The following is a 16,257-nucleotide window of genomic DNA, read 5'->3' as shown; positions in this document are numbered from 1 at the left end:
ACTGTCTCTCCGACTTTCACCTGTACATCCTGGTGTAGACTGGCTTCAGTCTGCAGACTGTTCTTCCAGACAACTGCACAAGGTGGCTGCGGGTAAGATGAGGTCCTGCATACAGCTGACGATCCCAGAGAAAGAATGAGACCTTCCAATGTCATGTCCTCAGACCTACTTATTGTGGCCAGGGGATGGAGTTGTCTGATTGGTAAGCTTAGATCGAATATTACTGGGGGGGGGGGGGGCTGTGTTAGACTGGAGTAGTGGGGAAGGATCCACAAAGAGAAAGCAAGGTTCTGACTGAGATACTTAGCAGACAGAAACAACAGCTGTCATTACGAGTGTTATTTGTTATGGGATCTTCCGGGAGGCGACGGGGTGAGGCACCAGTGACATAATCCAATTTCAGTCTCAAACCTCTCAGATCTTCTGTGGGCTTTCCCGCAGAAACGTGGAGAGCAAGCTTCAGACCATAAGGTCAGCACAGATCTAGAAGGTTCACGACAGGAGAGAGAAGACTCCTGGAGGCCTGATGTACTTGAGGTTGTCTTCAAGGGTAGGTGGTGTCAAAATTAACCGGCCAACGACCATCAGAAATACACCTGTCATCAAAAAAAAAAAAAAAAAAAATTTTTTTTTTTAGCTTGCTCCAGCAGGAAAGATCACATAATAGGAACCATGGGGTGCCTCCATAAGAGGGTGTTGTGGGACAGGAGGGCATCTTATGGGATGCAGGCATGTGCTCGGTAGTTTTAAAGACAGCTGAAGACTGTAGAGGCCAAGTCTAAGTTGGTGCTAGCAGGGAGCGGATTGGTGCCTGGGTATTTTGATGATTTTTATCTCAGCAGTGGAAGAATGGACGCGGGGCTATCACTGGTAAGAAGCAGTGGTCACTTGCGTTGGTCGGGAGAGGAGGGTGTGTATTCATTTTTGTGGTTGCAGCGTGTCCTTGTCTCTGGCTTGGTTCAGACATGGTCACAGAGCGGCCTTGTGTGATCATTGTTTATATTCTGTGACTGTTGTTTATGTTCAGTTAAGAGCATCACGGCCCAGCTGCCAGCTGCCGGGGCTGTTTTTCACTCCCTCTTCGCGGGGATCTGTGTCTCCAGGTAAAGTCTGCCCAGAGTCCTTCCCAGCTCTGGCCTAGGCTTCTCCAGAGATCATCGTCACTCCAGTGGGCATCAGACACAGGGAGTCCACACCAGTGACAGCAGTGAGTGACCCATCAGCCGGGTAGGAGGAAAACACTCAGGGACAGCGTTCCCAGCCCTTTTCCTGGCAGAATTTTAAAGGGAGACGCTGGGCTGGGCAAAGATTAACAACTTTGTAAATTGCAGGGCTTCTCCGAGTCTTGGCTGTGTTTCTGTGCAGTGCCAGTCGGCCAGGGAAACAAGGTTTGGTGCCTTTTGGACAAAGATAGAGTCAGACACATGGGCAGGAGGCAGAGACAGAGACAGAGGAGGACAGAAAGAGAGACGGAGGGGCAGAGGCAGAAAAAAGTGGCAGGAACGGAGGCAAAGAGATTGAAACAGAGAAACACAGGAGGAGAGGGACAGAGACACAGAAAGGAACAGAGCTAGGCGCGGAGAGGGGTACAGGGATGGAAAGAGAGACAGGCGAGAGACAGACACAGGGGCCGAGGCAGGCGAGGGCAGAGAGGGACCCCGAGAGGCTGAGACGCGGGGCCGGGCCGGGCCGGGGCGAGGGCAGCGCGGGAGGGCGCGGCGCAGACAAAGGCGCGGCCGCGCGGCCGGGGCGGCCGGGCCGGGACAAAGGCTGGCCCGGGGGGCGGGGGCAGCGATGGCGACGGCCGCGGCGGGCGCGGGCGAACTACAAGTCCCAGCAGCTCCCGCTGCGGCCCTCGGCCGGCCCCTCTCGCTCCCCGGGAGCGCCTGGCGGGGCCGCTGGGCCGAGGGGGCCGCCGGCGGGGCTGGCGGGCGGGGGGCTTCCTGCGGGCCCCGGGGGCGCGGCGGGCCGGGCAGGGGCGAGGGGCGCCGGGTGAGTGTCCCCGCGAGCGGGCCGGGCGGGCGGGGGCCGGGGTCGCGGCCGGGGCGGGGGCGGGCGCGGGGCGCGGCCCGGGGCGACCTCTGTCCGCCTCCCCCCCAACCTCCGCTCGCGCGCACCGCCCGCCCCGCCCGGGAGAGCGGGGTCGCGGGCGTGAGGGGAGGGGGTCCCCGCGGCCCGCGGGCCTAGCGCGCCCTTTCCGCCGCCGCGTCCCCGGGGGAGGGCCCAGCCGGAGCTGGGCGCCTGAAATCGGGAGGTATGGGGGGGGGGCACCCTCAGCTGTGGGGTCGGGAGCTCAGGACGCCCCTTCCCCTGGAGGCGATCCAGACCCCCTCCATCCCAGGAACCGTGGAGGACGTCTAAGTATTGTTCTCCCCACCCTCCAGCCTGAGGTCGGGAGTTCAGGAGGCCCTTCCTCAAGAGAGGGATCCAGGGGTTCCCTCTGACCCCCTGGAGCCCCGTTATTGTTCCCCCTACTCTTCAGTCTTGGGGGCCAGAGTTCTGGAAGCCCCTTCGCAGGAGGTCATCCAGGGGCCCACCTGTCTCCCCCCCAGGAACTCAGAATGCCCCCCCCCCCTTTCCAGCTAAGAGATGGGAATTTGGGAGGGCCCTTCCTCAGGAGGCAATCTAAAGGTCCCCCTGTGCCCCAGGAACCCAGAAGGGGACCCAGCCATTGTTCCCCACCCCCTCCAAATGTGGTGTCTGGGTTCAGGAGGTGATCTAAGAACTCCACCCTCTTGCTTAGCCACTTCCAGCTGTGGGGTTGTGGCCAGGATCAGATCTATTTGTCGTTTGCTCCCCAACCCCCACCCATGGAGTGGGTAGCTCCAGACCGCCTCCCCATCAGGTAATCCTGAGCTCCCTGAGCTCCCCAGAAGGGGTCCCAGCTATTGTTTCTAGACCTTGTTCCCAACCACCAGGCATGGGGCTGGATGGAATTCAGGATCTTTTCTCCAGGAGAGGATAAAAGGGTCCTGACACCCGTTGCCATATCTCAGCCATTGGCTCAGTTACTCAGGAATTCCCCTTTTCTAGGAGATGACCCAAGACCGCCCCCCCCAGTAACCTAAGAGGAGCCCCAGGCATTATTTTTGCGCCTCCCCCCCCCCCCCCACCTCCGCTAGGGGTTAGAATTCAGGATGTCTATCCAGTTGGGCAGACAGGTATACCAACACCTGTCCCTGCTTTCCTGGCTATGGGGTCCATGGGTCTCCCTGCATCCCACTGGGTCCTACAGTATTTCCCCCACCCTCTCTAGCTTTAGGAACTTGGCATTCGGGTACACAAGGGTCTTGACTGTTACTCCCACCCCGGAACTGTGAGGTCTGGCACTCAGGTCGTCTCTTCCCCAGCAAGCAAGCCAGAGGTGCCCCTGCCCTCCCCCAGTGACCCAAGATGAGTACCAGATGCTTTTTGCCCCCCACTCACCCCCCACGTACAAGCTTCAGAGCTCACGATGCTCCTCTCTACGAGGCAAGCCCGAGGTTTCAGGGGAAACCCCAAATATGCCCTCCCCAATGATGGAACCGGGATTCAGGCCGTGTACTAGAAGCAAGCACAGGAACCCAGGGACTTATCCCTCTTTCCCGTGAGGGGACCCCAGCCAAGGGGGTAGGAAGCCTGGATTCTCTCTCCTCCACAGGACCCAAGCTTCCCACGGGAGGAGGAGCCCAAGATGCAGAGAGGGGCAGAGCCCTGGAACTGGGTACTGGAGACCTCTAGTGCCGGGTCCCATGACTTCCATCCAGGTGTGGTGCTGAGAAGGGAAGCCCCGCCCCGCCCCCATGTCCCACCAGGGTCCCTCTTCTCCCTGCCCTGTCTGGGGCTTGCCACAAGTCTCCCTGCAGTCTGAGACAAGAGAAGGATCCATGTGTGTGTACAGGGGTGGGTTGTGGGGCACGGCCCCCCCTCACTTCCCTGCCCAGACTCCAAGAGAGACCCCCTGTTCTCCAGCACCTACCTCCACCCACCCTCTGTCCTCACCCCTGCAGATCCGGCCCTAGAAGCAGCCAGCATTTCCACACCAGGGATGCGGCGCTCGGTCCTGGTCAGGAATCCAGGCCACAAAGGCCCAAGGCCCGCTTGTGACGAGCTTGACTCTGACTCCGAGGACCTGGACCCCAACCCTGAAGAGCTGGACCCAGAGCCCGACCCAGAAGACCTCAACACTGTCTCCGAAGATGTGGACCCCAGCTATGAAGATCTGGAGCCCGTCTCTGAGGATCTGGACCCCGATGCTGAAGCTCCGAGCTCCGTCTCGGGGACCCGTGACTCGGATCCCCAAGATCTCGACCCCATGTCCTCAAGTTTCGACCTGGATCCAGACGTCATCGGCCCTGTCCCCCTGGTTCTTGACCCCAACAGCGACACCCTCAGCCCCACCGAAGCCCCAGACCTGGACCCCCTCTCATCTAGCCTCACTGCCACTCCCGAGGTCCTGGCCGCCAGCCCCGCGGCGCTTCCTGCGCCTGCCAGCCCTCCCCGGCCCTTCTCCTGCCCCGATTGCGGGCGAGCCTTCCGCCGCAGCTCCGGGCTGAGCCAGCACCGCCGCACCCACAGCGGCGAGAAGCCCTACCGCTGCCCCGACTGCGGCAAGTCGTTCAGCCACGGCGCCACGCTGGCCCAGCACCGGGGCATCCACACGGGCGCGCGGCCCTACCAGTGCGCGGCCTGCGGCAAGGCCTTCGGCTGGCGCTCCACGCTGCTGAAGCACCGCAGCAGCCACAGCGGCGAGAAGCCGCACCACTGCCCCGTGTGCGGCAAGGCCTTCGGGCACGGCTCGCTGCTGGCGCAGCACCTGCGCACGCACGGCGGCCCGCGGCCGCACAAGTGCCCCGTGTGCGCCAAGGGCTTCGGGCAGGGCTCCGCGCTGCTGAAGCACCTGCGCACGCACACGGGCGAGCGGCCGTACCCGTGCCCGCAGTGCGGCAAAGCCTTCGGCCAGAGCTCGGCGCTGCTGCAGCACCAGCGCACGCACACGGCGGAGCGCCCGTACCGCTGTCCCCACTGCGGCAAGGCGTTCGGCCAGAGCTCCAACCTGCAGCACCACCTGCGCATCCACACGGGCGAGCGGCCCTACGCCTGCCCCCACTGCTCCAAGGCCTTCGGGCAGAGCTCCGCGCTGCTGCAGCACCTGCACGTGCATTCCGGAGAGCGCCCCTACCGCTGCCAGCTCTGCGGCAAGGCCTTCGGCCAGGCTTCCAGCCTCACCAAGCACAAGCGCGTGCACGAGGGCGCCGCCGCGGCGGCTGCCGCTGCCGCGGCGGCCGCCGCAGGCCTGGGCCTCAGTCCTGCTTCGATGCTGCGGCCCGGGCAGGTCTCCCTCCTGGGGCCTGATGCTGTGTCTGTTCTCGGCTCCGGCCTGGGCCTCGGCCCTGGCCCCAGCTCTGGCCTTGGCTCTGACCCTGGCTCCGAGCCGGGCTCCCTCCCTAATCCCAGCCCCAAAGCTGTCTCTGGCTCCGAATCTACCCCCACCCCTGATTCTATCAAAGCTTCTGACCCTAAGCCTGGGCACGACGCAGATCCCGACCTTGCGGCCAGCCCTGACCGCGGATCTGGCCCCAGCCCCGACTCCAACCCCGAGTCTCATCCCGAACCCTGCTCCCCCACCCATGACACTGTCAGCCCAGCCCTCCCTACTGGCGAGAGTCCCGAGTGGGTGCGGGAGCAAGGGGCGCTGCTGGGCCCCGACGGCTGAAGTGGACGCCGATGCTCCCGGGCGCCTGGGGAAGTTGTGTGTCGTGCAGTTTAGTAAAATCCTCGCACTGCCTCCTGGCTCTGTGTCGTGGTTTGGCTGTTTCTCTTTTTCCACTAAGGCACAGCCCTTTCCTCGGGAGATGGGGGAGGGTGTGGCCCGTGCCAGCCACAGCTGGAACCCCAATGTCCTGGCTCCCTGCCCCTAATCCTCCAGGCTTCCCCGTTCCCCCACAAGGGCTCACACTGGCCCACCGTAGTTACCACTCTGCTCCCCGAGAGCACCCTAGCCACCCTAGTCAAGGGCAGACTTCCTTGGCGGGTGGTCTGAACAGGATCCCTTCCCTCTGGCTTTTCTCTGAGTGGTGGAATTTCTGGCATGTTGACAGTCTAGAAGGCTGATAATGGAGGCTGATAGGAGACCTTGCCGGCAGCCCTATCCCATGTGTTCTGTGTTCGCACAGCCTACGCCACGCCCTTCACAGCCCATGTTCTAGGTACAGCACTGGACAGAAGAGGCGCTCATTTATGTGTTCAGCCAAAATCTGTTGCTTCCTGGAGCCTCAACAGAGAGCAAGATAAGCACGGCCTTGGCCTTCACAGAACTCACAGATGCCAATTTCAGAAAGCTTTGAAAAGCAGTTACTGGGGGGACTGCTTTCCTGAGGAGGGATTCTAGAATCCCAATAACCCACTAACTTAATTGTCAGTGCTGGTTGCCCGGCCTTGCTCTGTACCCTTGCAGTTTATGCTCTCGCATTTTCTCTTTTAATTCCACAGCTTCACCAGACAGGTAACTATGACTAAATATCCCCATTTTGCAAACGAGCAACCAGACATGTGGAGTTTAAGGGACCCTTTGGCGGATGTAGAAGTAAGTGGCAGTTGGCAGGGCCTAGATTTAATCCAAACTGTCTGTCCGCCAGAGCCTGAGTTCTTAACCAGCGTGTTTTTTTTTTAAATTTTTTTTCAACGTTTTTTATTTATTTTTGGGACAGAGAGAGACAGAGCATGAACGGGGGAGGGGCAGAGAGAGAGGGAGACATAGAATCAGAAACAGGCTCCAGGCTCCAAGCCATCAGCCCAGAGCCTGACGCGGGGCTCGAACTCAAGGACCGCGAGATCGTGACCTGGCTGAAGTCGGACGCTTAACCGACTGCGCCACCCAGGCGCCCCATTAACCAGCGTGTTTCAAAGCAAGAGTGTGCAAAGGCCCCGGGGCTGTTGAGTGATGAGCTAGGGGAGATTGGGGCCAGAGCAGAGGGCCCTGGCAGACTGAGGTGGGAGTTTGCTTGTTATCCTAGAGCAACGGGAAGACGTCGACAGGTGTGGCAGAAGACTCAACAGGAGTTACTCTTCCAAAATGCTTTCCGGCTGCTGCCTGGACAGTGCAGGGGGCAGGAGTGGGAGCCTCAGGTTAGGAAGGAGGTGGCTGCAGTGGTCCAGGCCAGGAATGATGAGGGACTCTCCGCTGACGGCCATAGGAGTGGGGATAAGTGGTCCTATTTAGGACACAATTAGGAAATGACATAGATTTGCCGACAGTTCAGATGAGAGGAGCGGAAGCCGAGATGCGAGTAAGCATGAGGTTTCTGCCAGGCCAGAGAAGCAGCCATGAGACAGGACGGACGATCATCCTCGGACTCTGGGAAGGGTAAGGGGTCAAGCCTTGAACTTGGAACCCTAGAATCCGGCACCGGACGGAGGCGTGGCAAGGAGCCAGGACGGAACCAGCCCTACTTTGGCATTCTCACAGCCAGCCCATCCCCCAGCACCTTCAGGGACCGTCGGCGTTAGGGCCCCAAGACCGCCCTCCGCCCCGCAAGTCGCCAGCCGAGGACAACGCATGCGTGCTGCGGCCGCAGGGATTGTCGTGGCGCAGGGGGTGGGACAGGATCCGGTCACGTGCTTCCAGTGGTTGGGGGGGCGCGGCGCCGCTCCGATCACGTGACCGCGGCTCGAGTCAGCTGATGCGAGAGGGTTTGAAGCTGCACCGCGAGGGAGCGAGGCCGCAGTGGCAGCGGCGGGCGCTCGGACCCCGGCTGCCCCGCCGCGCCCGCCGGCGTCCGGCGCTCCCCGTCCTGGCATGGCAGCCCCCGTGGGCCGGCGCGGCTCAGGTGAGGGCGCGCGGCCCCGCGGGCCTCCGAACGCGGGCGGCGGGCGGGCGGCCAGCTTCCCCGACCTGGGGCGGCTGAGCCCCTGGTTTCCCTTGCCTAAACTCCGGTGCTGACCTCTCAGCTTCCCGGGGGTGGAGATAAGGACAGATGGCTCCTAGCACCTGGGCCACAGGTGGGCACCAGCTCCTCCGACCTCGGAGTGGCGGGACTGCCGAGTGCTCTTCCTGGACCCACGTTGTGCTCAGAGTCCCTAAACTCAGGCAGCGGGTGGGCCGCCAGCTTCGCCAGCTCGCGCCGGGGAGGTTTCCAGGGTTTGCGTTCTGCTTTGCTCAGCTTTGCTGGAACTCTCAGCGGGCACCAGCTTCTCCAAACCTCACGTGAAACTCCCAGGATTCCCTTCCCCAATCCAGGAGGCAACGCTCAGCTTCTCTAAAACTCAGATTGCCTCCTTGACCTTGGCACTTAACTCGATTTTTAAGTCCAAACCCATGGAAGCTCAGCTTCCTTGAACTCAGGAGGTGGCTGCCCAGCCTCCAGTATTTTCAGTCTCTGCTTCTTAATGCGGGGGGTGGGGCTGGAGGAGGACCCTTTGTGTTGGTCTTTCAGCTGTCCCTGCTGGTAGGATCTGGGGTGGGTTAACTGTGATCCCAGCTAGGGAGGCGGGCCTGCCCTCTGGCTTCCCATCCAGCTGTCTTGTAAACAACTCCACAACAGCATCCCAGCTCCAAGGGGACCAGCCAGGAGCTGGCCCTCCCTGCACGACAGGTTCTGACGGTGCCACATTCATCCTGGTGGCTATGCCAGGCAGCCAGCCAGCCAGGTCCTGGAAAGAAGCACGGTTCTCCCAGTAGGGGTGTGTGTGTGTGTGGGGGGGGGGCCTGTCAGGGATGGTCCTGGGCTGCTGTGACCAGCTGTGACCCCAGCAGGTGATGAAACCTTGGACTTTCCTCTTGGGCTGATCAGGAGTGAAGGGAACGAGTAATGCTTAGAATAGTCCCTGTTTGCTGAAGAATTACTAAAATTCTAGAGCTGAACCGAGGCTTTTGTCTTGTCTGTCTTCATTCTCAGAACACCTTCCAGAATTTCAGCCTCAGGGTAGACTTTTTTTTTTTTTTAATTTCCACTTTTCAAATGAGGACACAGAGGTTTTAAAAGATGTCCAGGATCCCCCAACTGGGAAGTGGCAGGTCTGGGATTTGTTTCTAGGGCTGTGTGATTTCCAGAAGTTGGGACCCTTAATGAAGACGCTATATTAGCTCACGAGCCGACGCACAAATGGCATAACGACACCCACTGGGGTACAGTGAGTCTTGAGCAAATGTGCTCTGTTATTGTCGATCTCTCCTTCTTCAGGCCTGTGGCTTGTGAGAGTGTCAGCTGGGTGGGCCAGGTCACCATGAGCGATGAGCAGAAGGGCCCTTCTTTGGGTGTTTGACCAGAAAAAACGGGAAGGGGTGCCTGGGTGGCTCAGTCAGTTGAGTTTCCAGCTCTTCATTTCGGCTCAGGTCGTGATCCGAGGATCATGGGATTGAACGTTGCACTGAGTATCGAGCCTCTTTGAAGGTTCTCTGTCTCCCTCTGTCCCTCCCCCACTCATGCTTGCTCTTCTTCTCTTTAAAAAAAAAAAAAAGAAAGAAAAAACTGGAATGTAGCTGAGCTCCATGCTCCCACCTGGGGGCTGGAGTTGATATAAGCCCTTGGAGGCTTGAGTGCCCTGTGAGAAGCCAGTGGAAGCCATTCGTGCTTTCCCCACAAACCAACAACTAGAACGAGGATGGGATATTCAGACAGTCTTACCACGCACCAGCCCCTGTGGTCGATGCTTTGTGAGCATCAGACCTTCAGCTTCCCGGTGAGGGATATTACTGCCCCATTTTGTAGAGGAGGAAGCTGAGGCTCAGAGGCCGGGTGCCCTGCCCCAGCCAGTGAGCAACAGGGTCACACATCAGCTCAGGCCCTTTTGAGCCCCAAATTGGAATTAGTAGCCTCTGAGCGCTATTGCTGTGTGTATCCATAAAACGTTGCCGAGTTTCTGGGTTTTCTTCGATGAGAGTTCTTTTCTTGGCTGGAGCAGGGGACCTGTCTCCCCTGTTGCCAGGTGATCCCCACTGCCCTCTCCCTTTCCCTCAGAGACGGAGCGCCTCCTGACACCCAGTCCTGGGTATGGCACCCAGGCCGGGGCTTCCCCGGTCCCTCCGGAAGAGGAGGACCTGCGTCGCCGCCTCAAGTACTTTTTCATGAGTCCCTGTGACAAATTCCGGGCCAAGGGTCGCAAGCCCTTCAAGCTGATGCTGCAAGTCGTGAAGATCTTGGTGGTCACTGTGCAGGTGAGTCGTGCAGGGGCCCCAGCAGAACCCAGCTGTGGCCGCCGCCGTTCTTGAAGGAGAGTCCTGGAGTCAGAGCCTAGTCCTGATGCTGCAGCAACGTAAGGACAGTGACAATGGCAGTGATCAGTCACAAAGCTCTCCCAGGTCTGTGTGGGAACAGCTCCTGGTAAGCTCACAAATGCCCTTGGAGGTCTTGGCAACTCTTATTGTCACCCTTTTACAGATGAGGCATCCAGGGCCCAGAGAGGTGAAGGGATTTGTCCAAAATCACAGAGCAACCAAGCATGGGGAGCTGGCACTTGAACCCAGGCAGCCTGGTGCCTCAAAGAGAACGGACCCGGTGGCTTAACAGATAGATACTGCTGCCATCCCAGGCCCCATGGTGGGCTTTGGGGACCCCAAGACGAATCAGACCGAGCCCCTGCCCTAAGGAGCTCTTGGTCTGGTGCTGTGATTCGGGGCGTATTACCACACTTCTGATTTCTTTTCGGTACGAGGGCCCATCGGTGGTACCTACCCTGTAGATTTGGGCTCAGCACAGAACCCGGCACCTGCTAAACATTTAATGAACGTTGATCTCGGGCATGAGATGTACGAACACCTGCTGTGTGCTGCTCACTGGGGATTTCTGGTGGGCCTTCCTCCACTCGTGCCCTGGGGGAGGCCCCATCCCAGTTTTGTCGATGCCTGCTCCCTCCACCAGCTCATCCTGTTCGGGCTCAGCAACCAGCTGGCAGTGACCTTCCGGGAGGAGAACACCATTGCCTTCCGGCACCTCTTCCTCCTGGGCTACTCTGATGGGGCGGATGATACCTTCGCAGCCTACACGCGGGAGCAGCTCTACCAGGCCATCTTCCACACCGTGGACCAGGTGCGGGGCCCCCCGGGGGGCGGCAGGCGAGGGGGCAGGCAGGGGAGAGCAGGCAGGGCTGACGGCTTCTCCCCTTCCCTGCCCGCAGTACCTGATGCTCCCCGATGTGTCGCTGGGCCGGTATGCCTACGTGCGGGGCGGAGGTGGCCCCTGGGCCAATGGCTCGGCCCTGGCCCTCTGCCAGCACTACTACCACCGCGGCCACGTGGACCCGGCCAACGACACCTTTGACATTGATCCGCTGGTTGTCACTGGTGAGCAGGCGGGGCGGGGCAGACACAGCAGGCGGGGTAGCGCGGCTGCTGGGAGTCACATTCGGGTTCTGCCTCCCAGCCTTCTAGGAGATAGGGTTGTCCCGATCGATCGTGACTCGACGCTCGGGGTGTCCTTGGGGGAATGTTTGGTCCGCAGGAAAACGCACGCTTGGTGTCTTAATGTCATTGATCCACTAAACGTCTGGGGGCTCACTGAGGGCCAGGCCCTAGGGCCTGTGTCCGGAATGAGACACACTGGGCCCTGTCCTGGGGAGACAGTGGGGGAACAAATGACAACCGTTAAGCTCATAGTGGGAAGTGAAGGAGGGAAGGGGGCTGTCGGGGACTCTGGGGAGACCTGCCTGTGCCTCTCCCGCCCCCAGTGTCCCTTCCCTGACTCCCTGTCCTCAGACTGCATCCGGGTGGACCCCCCTGAGAGACCCCTTGTGCCCCCCAGTGATGATCTCTCCCTCTCCGACGGCAGCGCCAGTTACAAGAACCTCACGCTCAAATTCCACAAGTACTGCCTGATGGAGGGGGCCTCCAGGGCTGGGCCGAGGGTGGGGGGAGGCAGGATGCCAGGCATCCTTGGCCGCCCCCTCACAGGCGGGGACAGAGGAAGGCCACGCTGATGCCCGTGTGCGAGCACTTCCTCTGCAAGCTGCAGAGTCAGCATTGGGGCAGGAGCACTGGTGGGGGCCGGGCGGTGGCAGGCGGGAGGAGCAGAGCCCCTCCCCCTCACCCAGGCCTCCCCACCACCCCCCAGGCTGATCAACGTCACCATCCACTTCCAGCTGAAGACCATCAACCTCCAGAGCCTGATCAACAACGAAATTCCAGACTGCTACACCTTCAGTGTCCTGGTAAGCCCCAGGGTCCGGGACGAGGGTGTAGGGCCTGCCAGTAGTAGGGATTGCCTGCAGGGCTTCTGAGCTCCGGGGCTGGGGCCCTTGGCCAAGGGCAGCGTGGGGGTGAGAAGGGGGATGGGGCTGGACAGACCGTCCATCGTGCGGATCTGGGAGCCTGGGTGTGTCAAGGTCCAGTCTGGCTCCTCCTGCTTTGCCGTGTTGCTACAGATCACTTTTGACAATAAGGCGCACAGCGGCCGTATCCCCATCAGCCTGGAGACCCAGGCCCACATCCAGGAGTGTAAGCACCCCAGCGTCTTCAGGCACGGTGAGCCCCCAAGCCCCACACCAGCTAGGACCGGAGGTCCTGACCTGCCTGGGGAGCCCACCGAGTCCCAGGCCAGCACGGACCCAGTTCCTGACTCGCCCAGGTCACCCGTGAGCTCACTGAGGAGCCACAACCAGTCCTGCAGTCTCCTAGGCCTGGCCTAGCCCCGTCCCTAGTCTCCCAAGGCCCTGAGCCACTCCTGGCTCTACCCAAGTCATCTCCTCACAGGAGACAACAGCTTCCGGCTCCTGTTTGACGTGGTCGTGATCCTCACCTGCTCCTTCTCCTTCCTGCTGTGTGCCCGCTCGCTGCTCCGTGGCTTTCTGCTGCAGAACGTGAGAGCTGCCTCCAGTGGCCTGCACATGTGCCCAAGCCGGCCTTGCCCAGCTCTGGGGCCATAAGGGCCAGGGGAGAGCGGGTCCCTTCCCTGGACAGGCTCTCACCCCTCCTACCTCCTGCAGGAGTTTGTTGGGTTCATGTGGCGGCAGCGGGGACGGGTCATCAGCCTGTGGGAGCGGCTGGAATTTGTCAACGGCTGGTACATCCTGCTGGTCACCAGCGATGTGCTCACTATCTCGGGTACCATCATGAAGATTGGCATCGAAGCCAAGGTGGGTCCTGCCTGGGGCCCTGTTGTCCCCTTCCAGGTGCTGCTCCCCTAATACGCGTTCCCCCCCCATCCTGCCTGGGCCCCCCCCCCCCCCCCCCCCCCGCCAGAAGGGCCAGGCCAGATGGGGTTGACGCTGCTCTTGTCCCTAGAACCTGGCGAGCTACGATGTCTGCAGCATCCTCCTGGGCACCTCCACCTTGCTCGTCTGGGTCGGCGTCATCCGCTATCTGACCTTCTTCCATAAGTACAACGTAAGCCGCGTGTGTGCAGGCTGGACCCTCTAGGCGGCAGCCATATGCTCCCCAGATCTCACTTCCCTCCCCCAGATAAATTCATACACGTATGGCAGTCAGCGGCCTCTCTAGGTGGCCTGTCATGAGCCTCTTCCCCATACCTGCCCGCCCCAGACGTCCGTGTCACTACACCTGAACCACAGCCACGTGAGCCCGCTGCTTTACACGCACCCAGCTGAGTCTGGTCGTGGGATAGCCTCAGGCCCCCTCGTTCCCACCCTGCCCCTTCTCAACCCCAACTTCTCAACTCCCGGCTTCTGTGGCGGCTCTGGCGTGACTTCAGCCAGGCCCTGCCCGCTTCACCGCCATTCGCAAGTCCCACCTGGGTTCCCACACCCTCATTGTGCGCACCGCCCCCCCCCCCCCTCCCGCCATCTGCCTGCCACAGATTCTCATTGCCACGCTGCGGGTGGCCCTGCCCAGCGTCATGCGTTTCTGCTGCTGTGTGGCTGTCATCTACTTGGGCTATTGCTTCTGTGGCTGGATCGTGTTGGGGCCCTACCACGTGAAGGTAGGGGCTGTCCGGGGCGTGCTGCTCAGGATCCACAGTCCAGGGGTTCCTGTCTCCCCTCTCTAAGCCCACTTCCTAAACCCTCTGACCCCTGGCTTATCGATTGTTGATGTGGGGGCACAGAATCACCCACCTTGGCCCCTGGTACTTTCCCCGGAGTTCTGCCCATTATTCCCTCTGACCCCCGGTGACCCCACCCTGCCCCTGGCCCTGCCTGTGGCTGCCTCTGACGGCACGACCCCACCGCCCTGCTGGCAGTTTCGCTCGCTGTCCATGGTGTCCGAGTGCCTGTTCTCGCTCATCAACGGGGACGACATGTTCGTGACGTTCGCCGCGATGCAGGCCCAGCAGGGCCGCAGCAGCCTCGTCTGGCTGTTCTCCCAGCTCTACCTCTACTCCTTCATCAGCCTCTTCATCTACATGGTGCTGAGCCTTTTCATCGCGCTCATCACTGGTGCCTACGACACCATCAAGGTCAGCGCCGGCCCCCACGCCCTCCCCCCAGCCTGCCTCCAGTGGGGCCAGCCCTCACATACTCGCAGCCGTGTACCTGGGGCTCCAGGTCCCCTTAGTAGGGTCTCAGGGCACATGAGGCAGGGTGAGGAGGGAAGGGTCCAGGGGGAGAAGGTGGGAGACTCTGAGAAGCCAGAGAGAGGTGACTGGGGTGGTGGTGCCGATCGCAGCCGCCAGTCTTGGTTTCATCCGCGTGGGGTTCTGGCCAGGTAAGGTTTCCTGAGTCTGCTTTTACCAAGCAAGAGACCAGGCTGTAGAGTTTTAGTGACTTGCCTGAGGTCAGCTGCTAAGCGGCCAGGCTCAACCCAGGACTGAGGGATTCTGGAAGGCCCCGCTCCTAATTCTTCTGTAGGGTGGTCTGGGTGGGAGCTCTTTAAGTCCAGGGAGTGGCGGTCCTGCAGGTTGCGGGGGTCAGAGGAAAGGGGTCGGAGTAGAATGTGGGGGTGGCAGGTGGGCCAGACCCTGCGCTGGGTGGGAATCTAGGAAACGCAGTGTATACAGATTAGTCTGGACCAGTGGGCAGGGTGGTGACCAGCTGGTGAAAGGAACGAAGGCTACAGAGGGTCCCCTGGTCTAGACTGGTACTGGGGTGAGTCTGGGAGAGTTTCTAGAATGTGCTAATACTAATCTTAGCCACCTGTGACTACTTAAATTTTGACTTGAATCAAAGTGAATTCCACACTCAGTTCCTCACTCACTTCGCATATCAAGTGCCCAAAAGCCAGCATGGCTGGTGACGACCAGGTTGGTCGGCACAGATAGCAAACCTTGCCATCATCTCAGAAACTTCTGGACTGACGACATGAGAGTTGAAGAGAGAGAGCACCCGGGAGAAGGAACAGCCAGAGCAAAGGCCCAGTAGCCAGAAAGGACTTGGGGAAGAGATGCTGATTCCTCTACCAGGTTGGGAGGGGGTGAAGGCTCTGCTGAAAGCAGATGTGCGCCCCCCCCCCGCAAACATGGATAAACCATCCCACAGACACACTCTGTCACCCAGGCCCGAGGAGCCCCTGTGGAGCTTGCTCTAGCGCCTAAACGTCACACGTGTGTATCAGCTTGGGACGTACAAGCCCAGACCTTGATCCCGCTGTGTGCACCCAACTCAGTAGTTGCGTGTCAAGCACCCAGATTGTGTCACGTGTGGTTCTGGGTGCTGGAGCAGAGCAGAGGGCACCAACTGACTGAGATGCGGGGGCACGTATTCGGGAGGCCAGGGAAGGTCTCCGGGGGAAGCACACCATGAGGAAGGACAGGTGCAGGGGACCGTGAGTACAGAGTGAGAGTGCAAAGGGATGGGGGTGGGGGGAGGCGGGGAAGCTTGGCTGGTGGAAGGAACCAGGAGGAGATCCAGTTGGCTGGCTGGCGAGGTGGTGGTGGGGAGGCCAGACATCAAAGGGGCCACCCCGCGTTTCCCCGCAGCACCCCGGAGGTGCTGGCGCGGAGGAGAGCGAGCTCCAGGCCTACATCGCGCAGTGCCAGGACAGCCCCACCTCCGGCAAGTTCCGTCGAGGGAGCGGCTCGGCCTGCAGCCTCCTCTGCTGCTGCGGCAGGTTCGAGTTGGGTATTGGGGGCTGCGGAGAGGGCGTGGGCCCGAGGGAACTGCTGCCTTCTGCCCCGCTGGCCGGCTGATACGGCTTCTCTTCCAGGGACGCCTCGGAGGAGCATTCGCTGCTGGTGAATTGATTCGGACCCGCTGCTGCTATTGGACATTAGCCCTCCGACTGCGGAGACTCACGCTTATTTATTTTTAGGGTTTGCTTTTAAAGGACCGGTTCCCTGCCGTGCCCTGAGGACCTGTGCCAATCGGCTCGGACACGGGTGGGACAGGGGTGGGTGGGTGTTAAATAAACGGGAAAATAAACTTGTTCTCGGTTCTAGTGGGAGGGGCATTCCC

General features: G+C 60.6%; 2 protein-coding genes across 6 annotated transcripts; both read left to right on the top strand.

Annotated features, from left to right (window-relative positions):
- The first annotated feature begins 1,447 nt into the window (after positions 1-1,447).
- Positions 1,448-5,772, top strand: ZNF358 (zinc finger protein 358). Of its 4 annotated transcripts, none has more exons than XM_060630121.3 (3): positions 1,448-1,992; positions 3,641-3,746; positions 3,990-5,772. In XM_060630121.3, exons 1-3 carry the CDS (start codon positions 1,795-1,797, stop codon positions 5,693-5,695), a joined length of 2,010 nt encoding a protein of 669 aa, XP_060486104.2. In that variant the 5' UTR covers positions 1,448-1,794; the 3' UTR covers positions 5,696-5,772. The 4 variants fall into 4 exon arrangements, with proteins under 4 accessions (XP_060486104.2, XP_060486105.2, XP_078299565.1 ...); XM_078443439.1 differs by lacking the exon at positions 1,448-1,992 and adding an exon at positions 2,772-2,845; XM_060630122.2 differs by lacking the exon at positions 3,641-3,746 and having other exon boundaries at positions 1,883-1,992.
- A 1,871-nt stretch (positions 5,773-7,643) lies between these two features.
- MCOLN1 (mucolipin TRP cation channel 1) lies at positions 7,644-16,219 on the top strand. Of its 2 annotated transcripts, XM_060630125.3 has the most exons (14): positions 7,644-7,808; positions 9,939-10,135; positions 10,839-11,006; positions 11,095-11,260; positions 11,672-11,780; positions 12,027-12,123; positions 12,337-12,436; positions 12,665-12,771; positions 12,898-13,047; positions 13,196-13,297; positions 13,728-13,850; positions 14,109-14,324; positions 15,783-15,913; positions 16,010-16,219. In XM_060630125.3, the coding sequence occupies exons 1-14, from the start codon at positions 7,778-7,780 to the stop codon at positions 16,044-16,046; spliced, it is 1,734 nt and encodes a 577-aa protein (XP_060486108.1). In that variant the 5' UTR covers positions 7,644-7,777; the 3' UTR covers positions 16,047-16,219. The 2 variants fall into 2 exon arrangements, 1 of the variants encoding a protein (XP_060486108.1); XR_013554318.2 differs by lacking the exon at positions 16,010-16,219 and having other exon boundaries at positions 14,109-15,582; positions 15,617-15,901.
- The last annotated feature ends 38 nt before the right edge of the window (positions 16,220-16,257 follow it).

Source organism: Panthera onca, chromosome A2, assembly GCF_046562875.1.
Source record: "Panthera onca isolate mPanOnc1 chromosome A2, mPanOnc1 haplotype 2, whole genome shotgun sequence".
NCBI lineage: Eukaryota > Metazoa > Chordata > Mammalia > Carnivora > Felidae > Panthera > Panthera onca.
The sequence above is the reverse complement of the archived record's forward strand: the minus strand, read 5'-3'. Positions and strand labels throughout refer to the sequence as shown.

What these genes read in the sequence shown, in the direction of transcription:
- MCOLN1 (XM_060630125.3), top strand. Translation starts at nt 7,778, where the DNA reads ATGGCAGCCCCCGTGGGCCGGCGCGGCTCAG. An exon ending in TCTTCCACACCGTGGACCAG is followed by an intron (nt 11,007 to 11,094) that starts GTGCGGGGCCCC and finishes CCCTGCCCGCAG; the next exon opens with TACCTGATGCTCCCCGATGT. An exon ending in GTGCCTACGACACCATCAAG is followed by an intron (nt 14,325 to 15,782) that starts GTCAGCGCCGGC and finishes GTTTCCCCGCAG; the next exon opens with CACCCCGGAGGTGCTGGCGC.
- ZNF358 (XM_060630121.3), top strand. Translation starts at nt 1,795, where the DNA reads ATGGCGACGGCCGCGGCGGGCGCGGGCGAACTACAAGTCCCAGCAGCT. An exon ending in GCAGGGGCGAGGGGCGCCGG is followed by an intron (nt 1,993 to 3,640) that starts GTGAGTGTCCCC and finishes TCTCCTCCACAG; the next exon opens with GACCCAAGCTTCCCACGGGA. An exon ending in GTCCCATGACTTCCATCCAG is followed by an intron (nt 3,747 to 3,989) that starts GTGTGGTGCTGA and finishes TCACCCCTGCAG; the next exon opens with ATCCGGCCCTAGAAGCAGCC.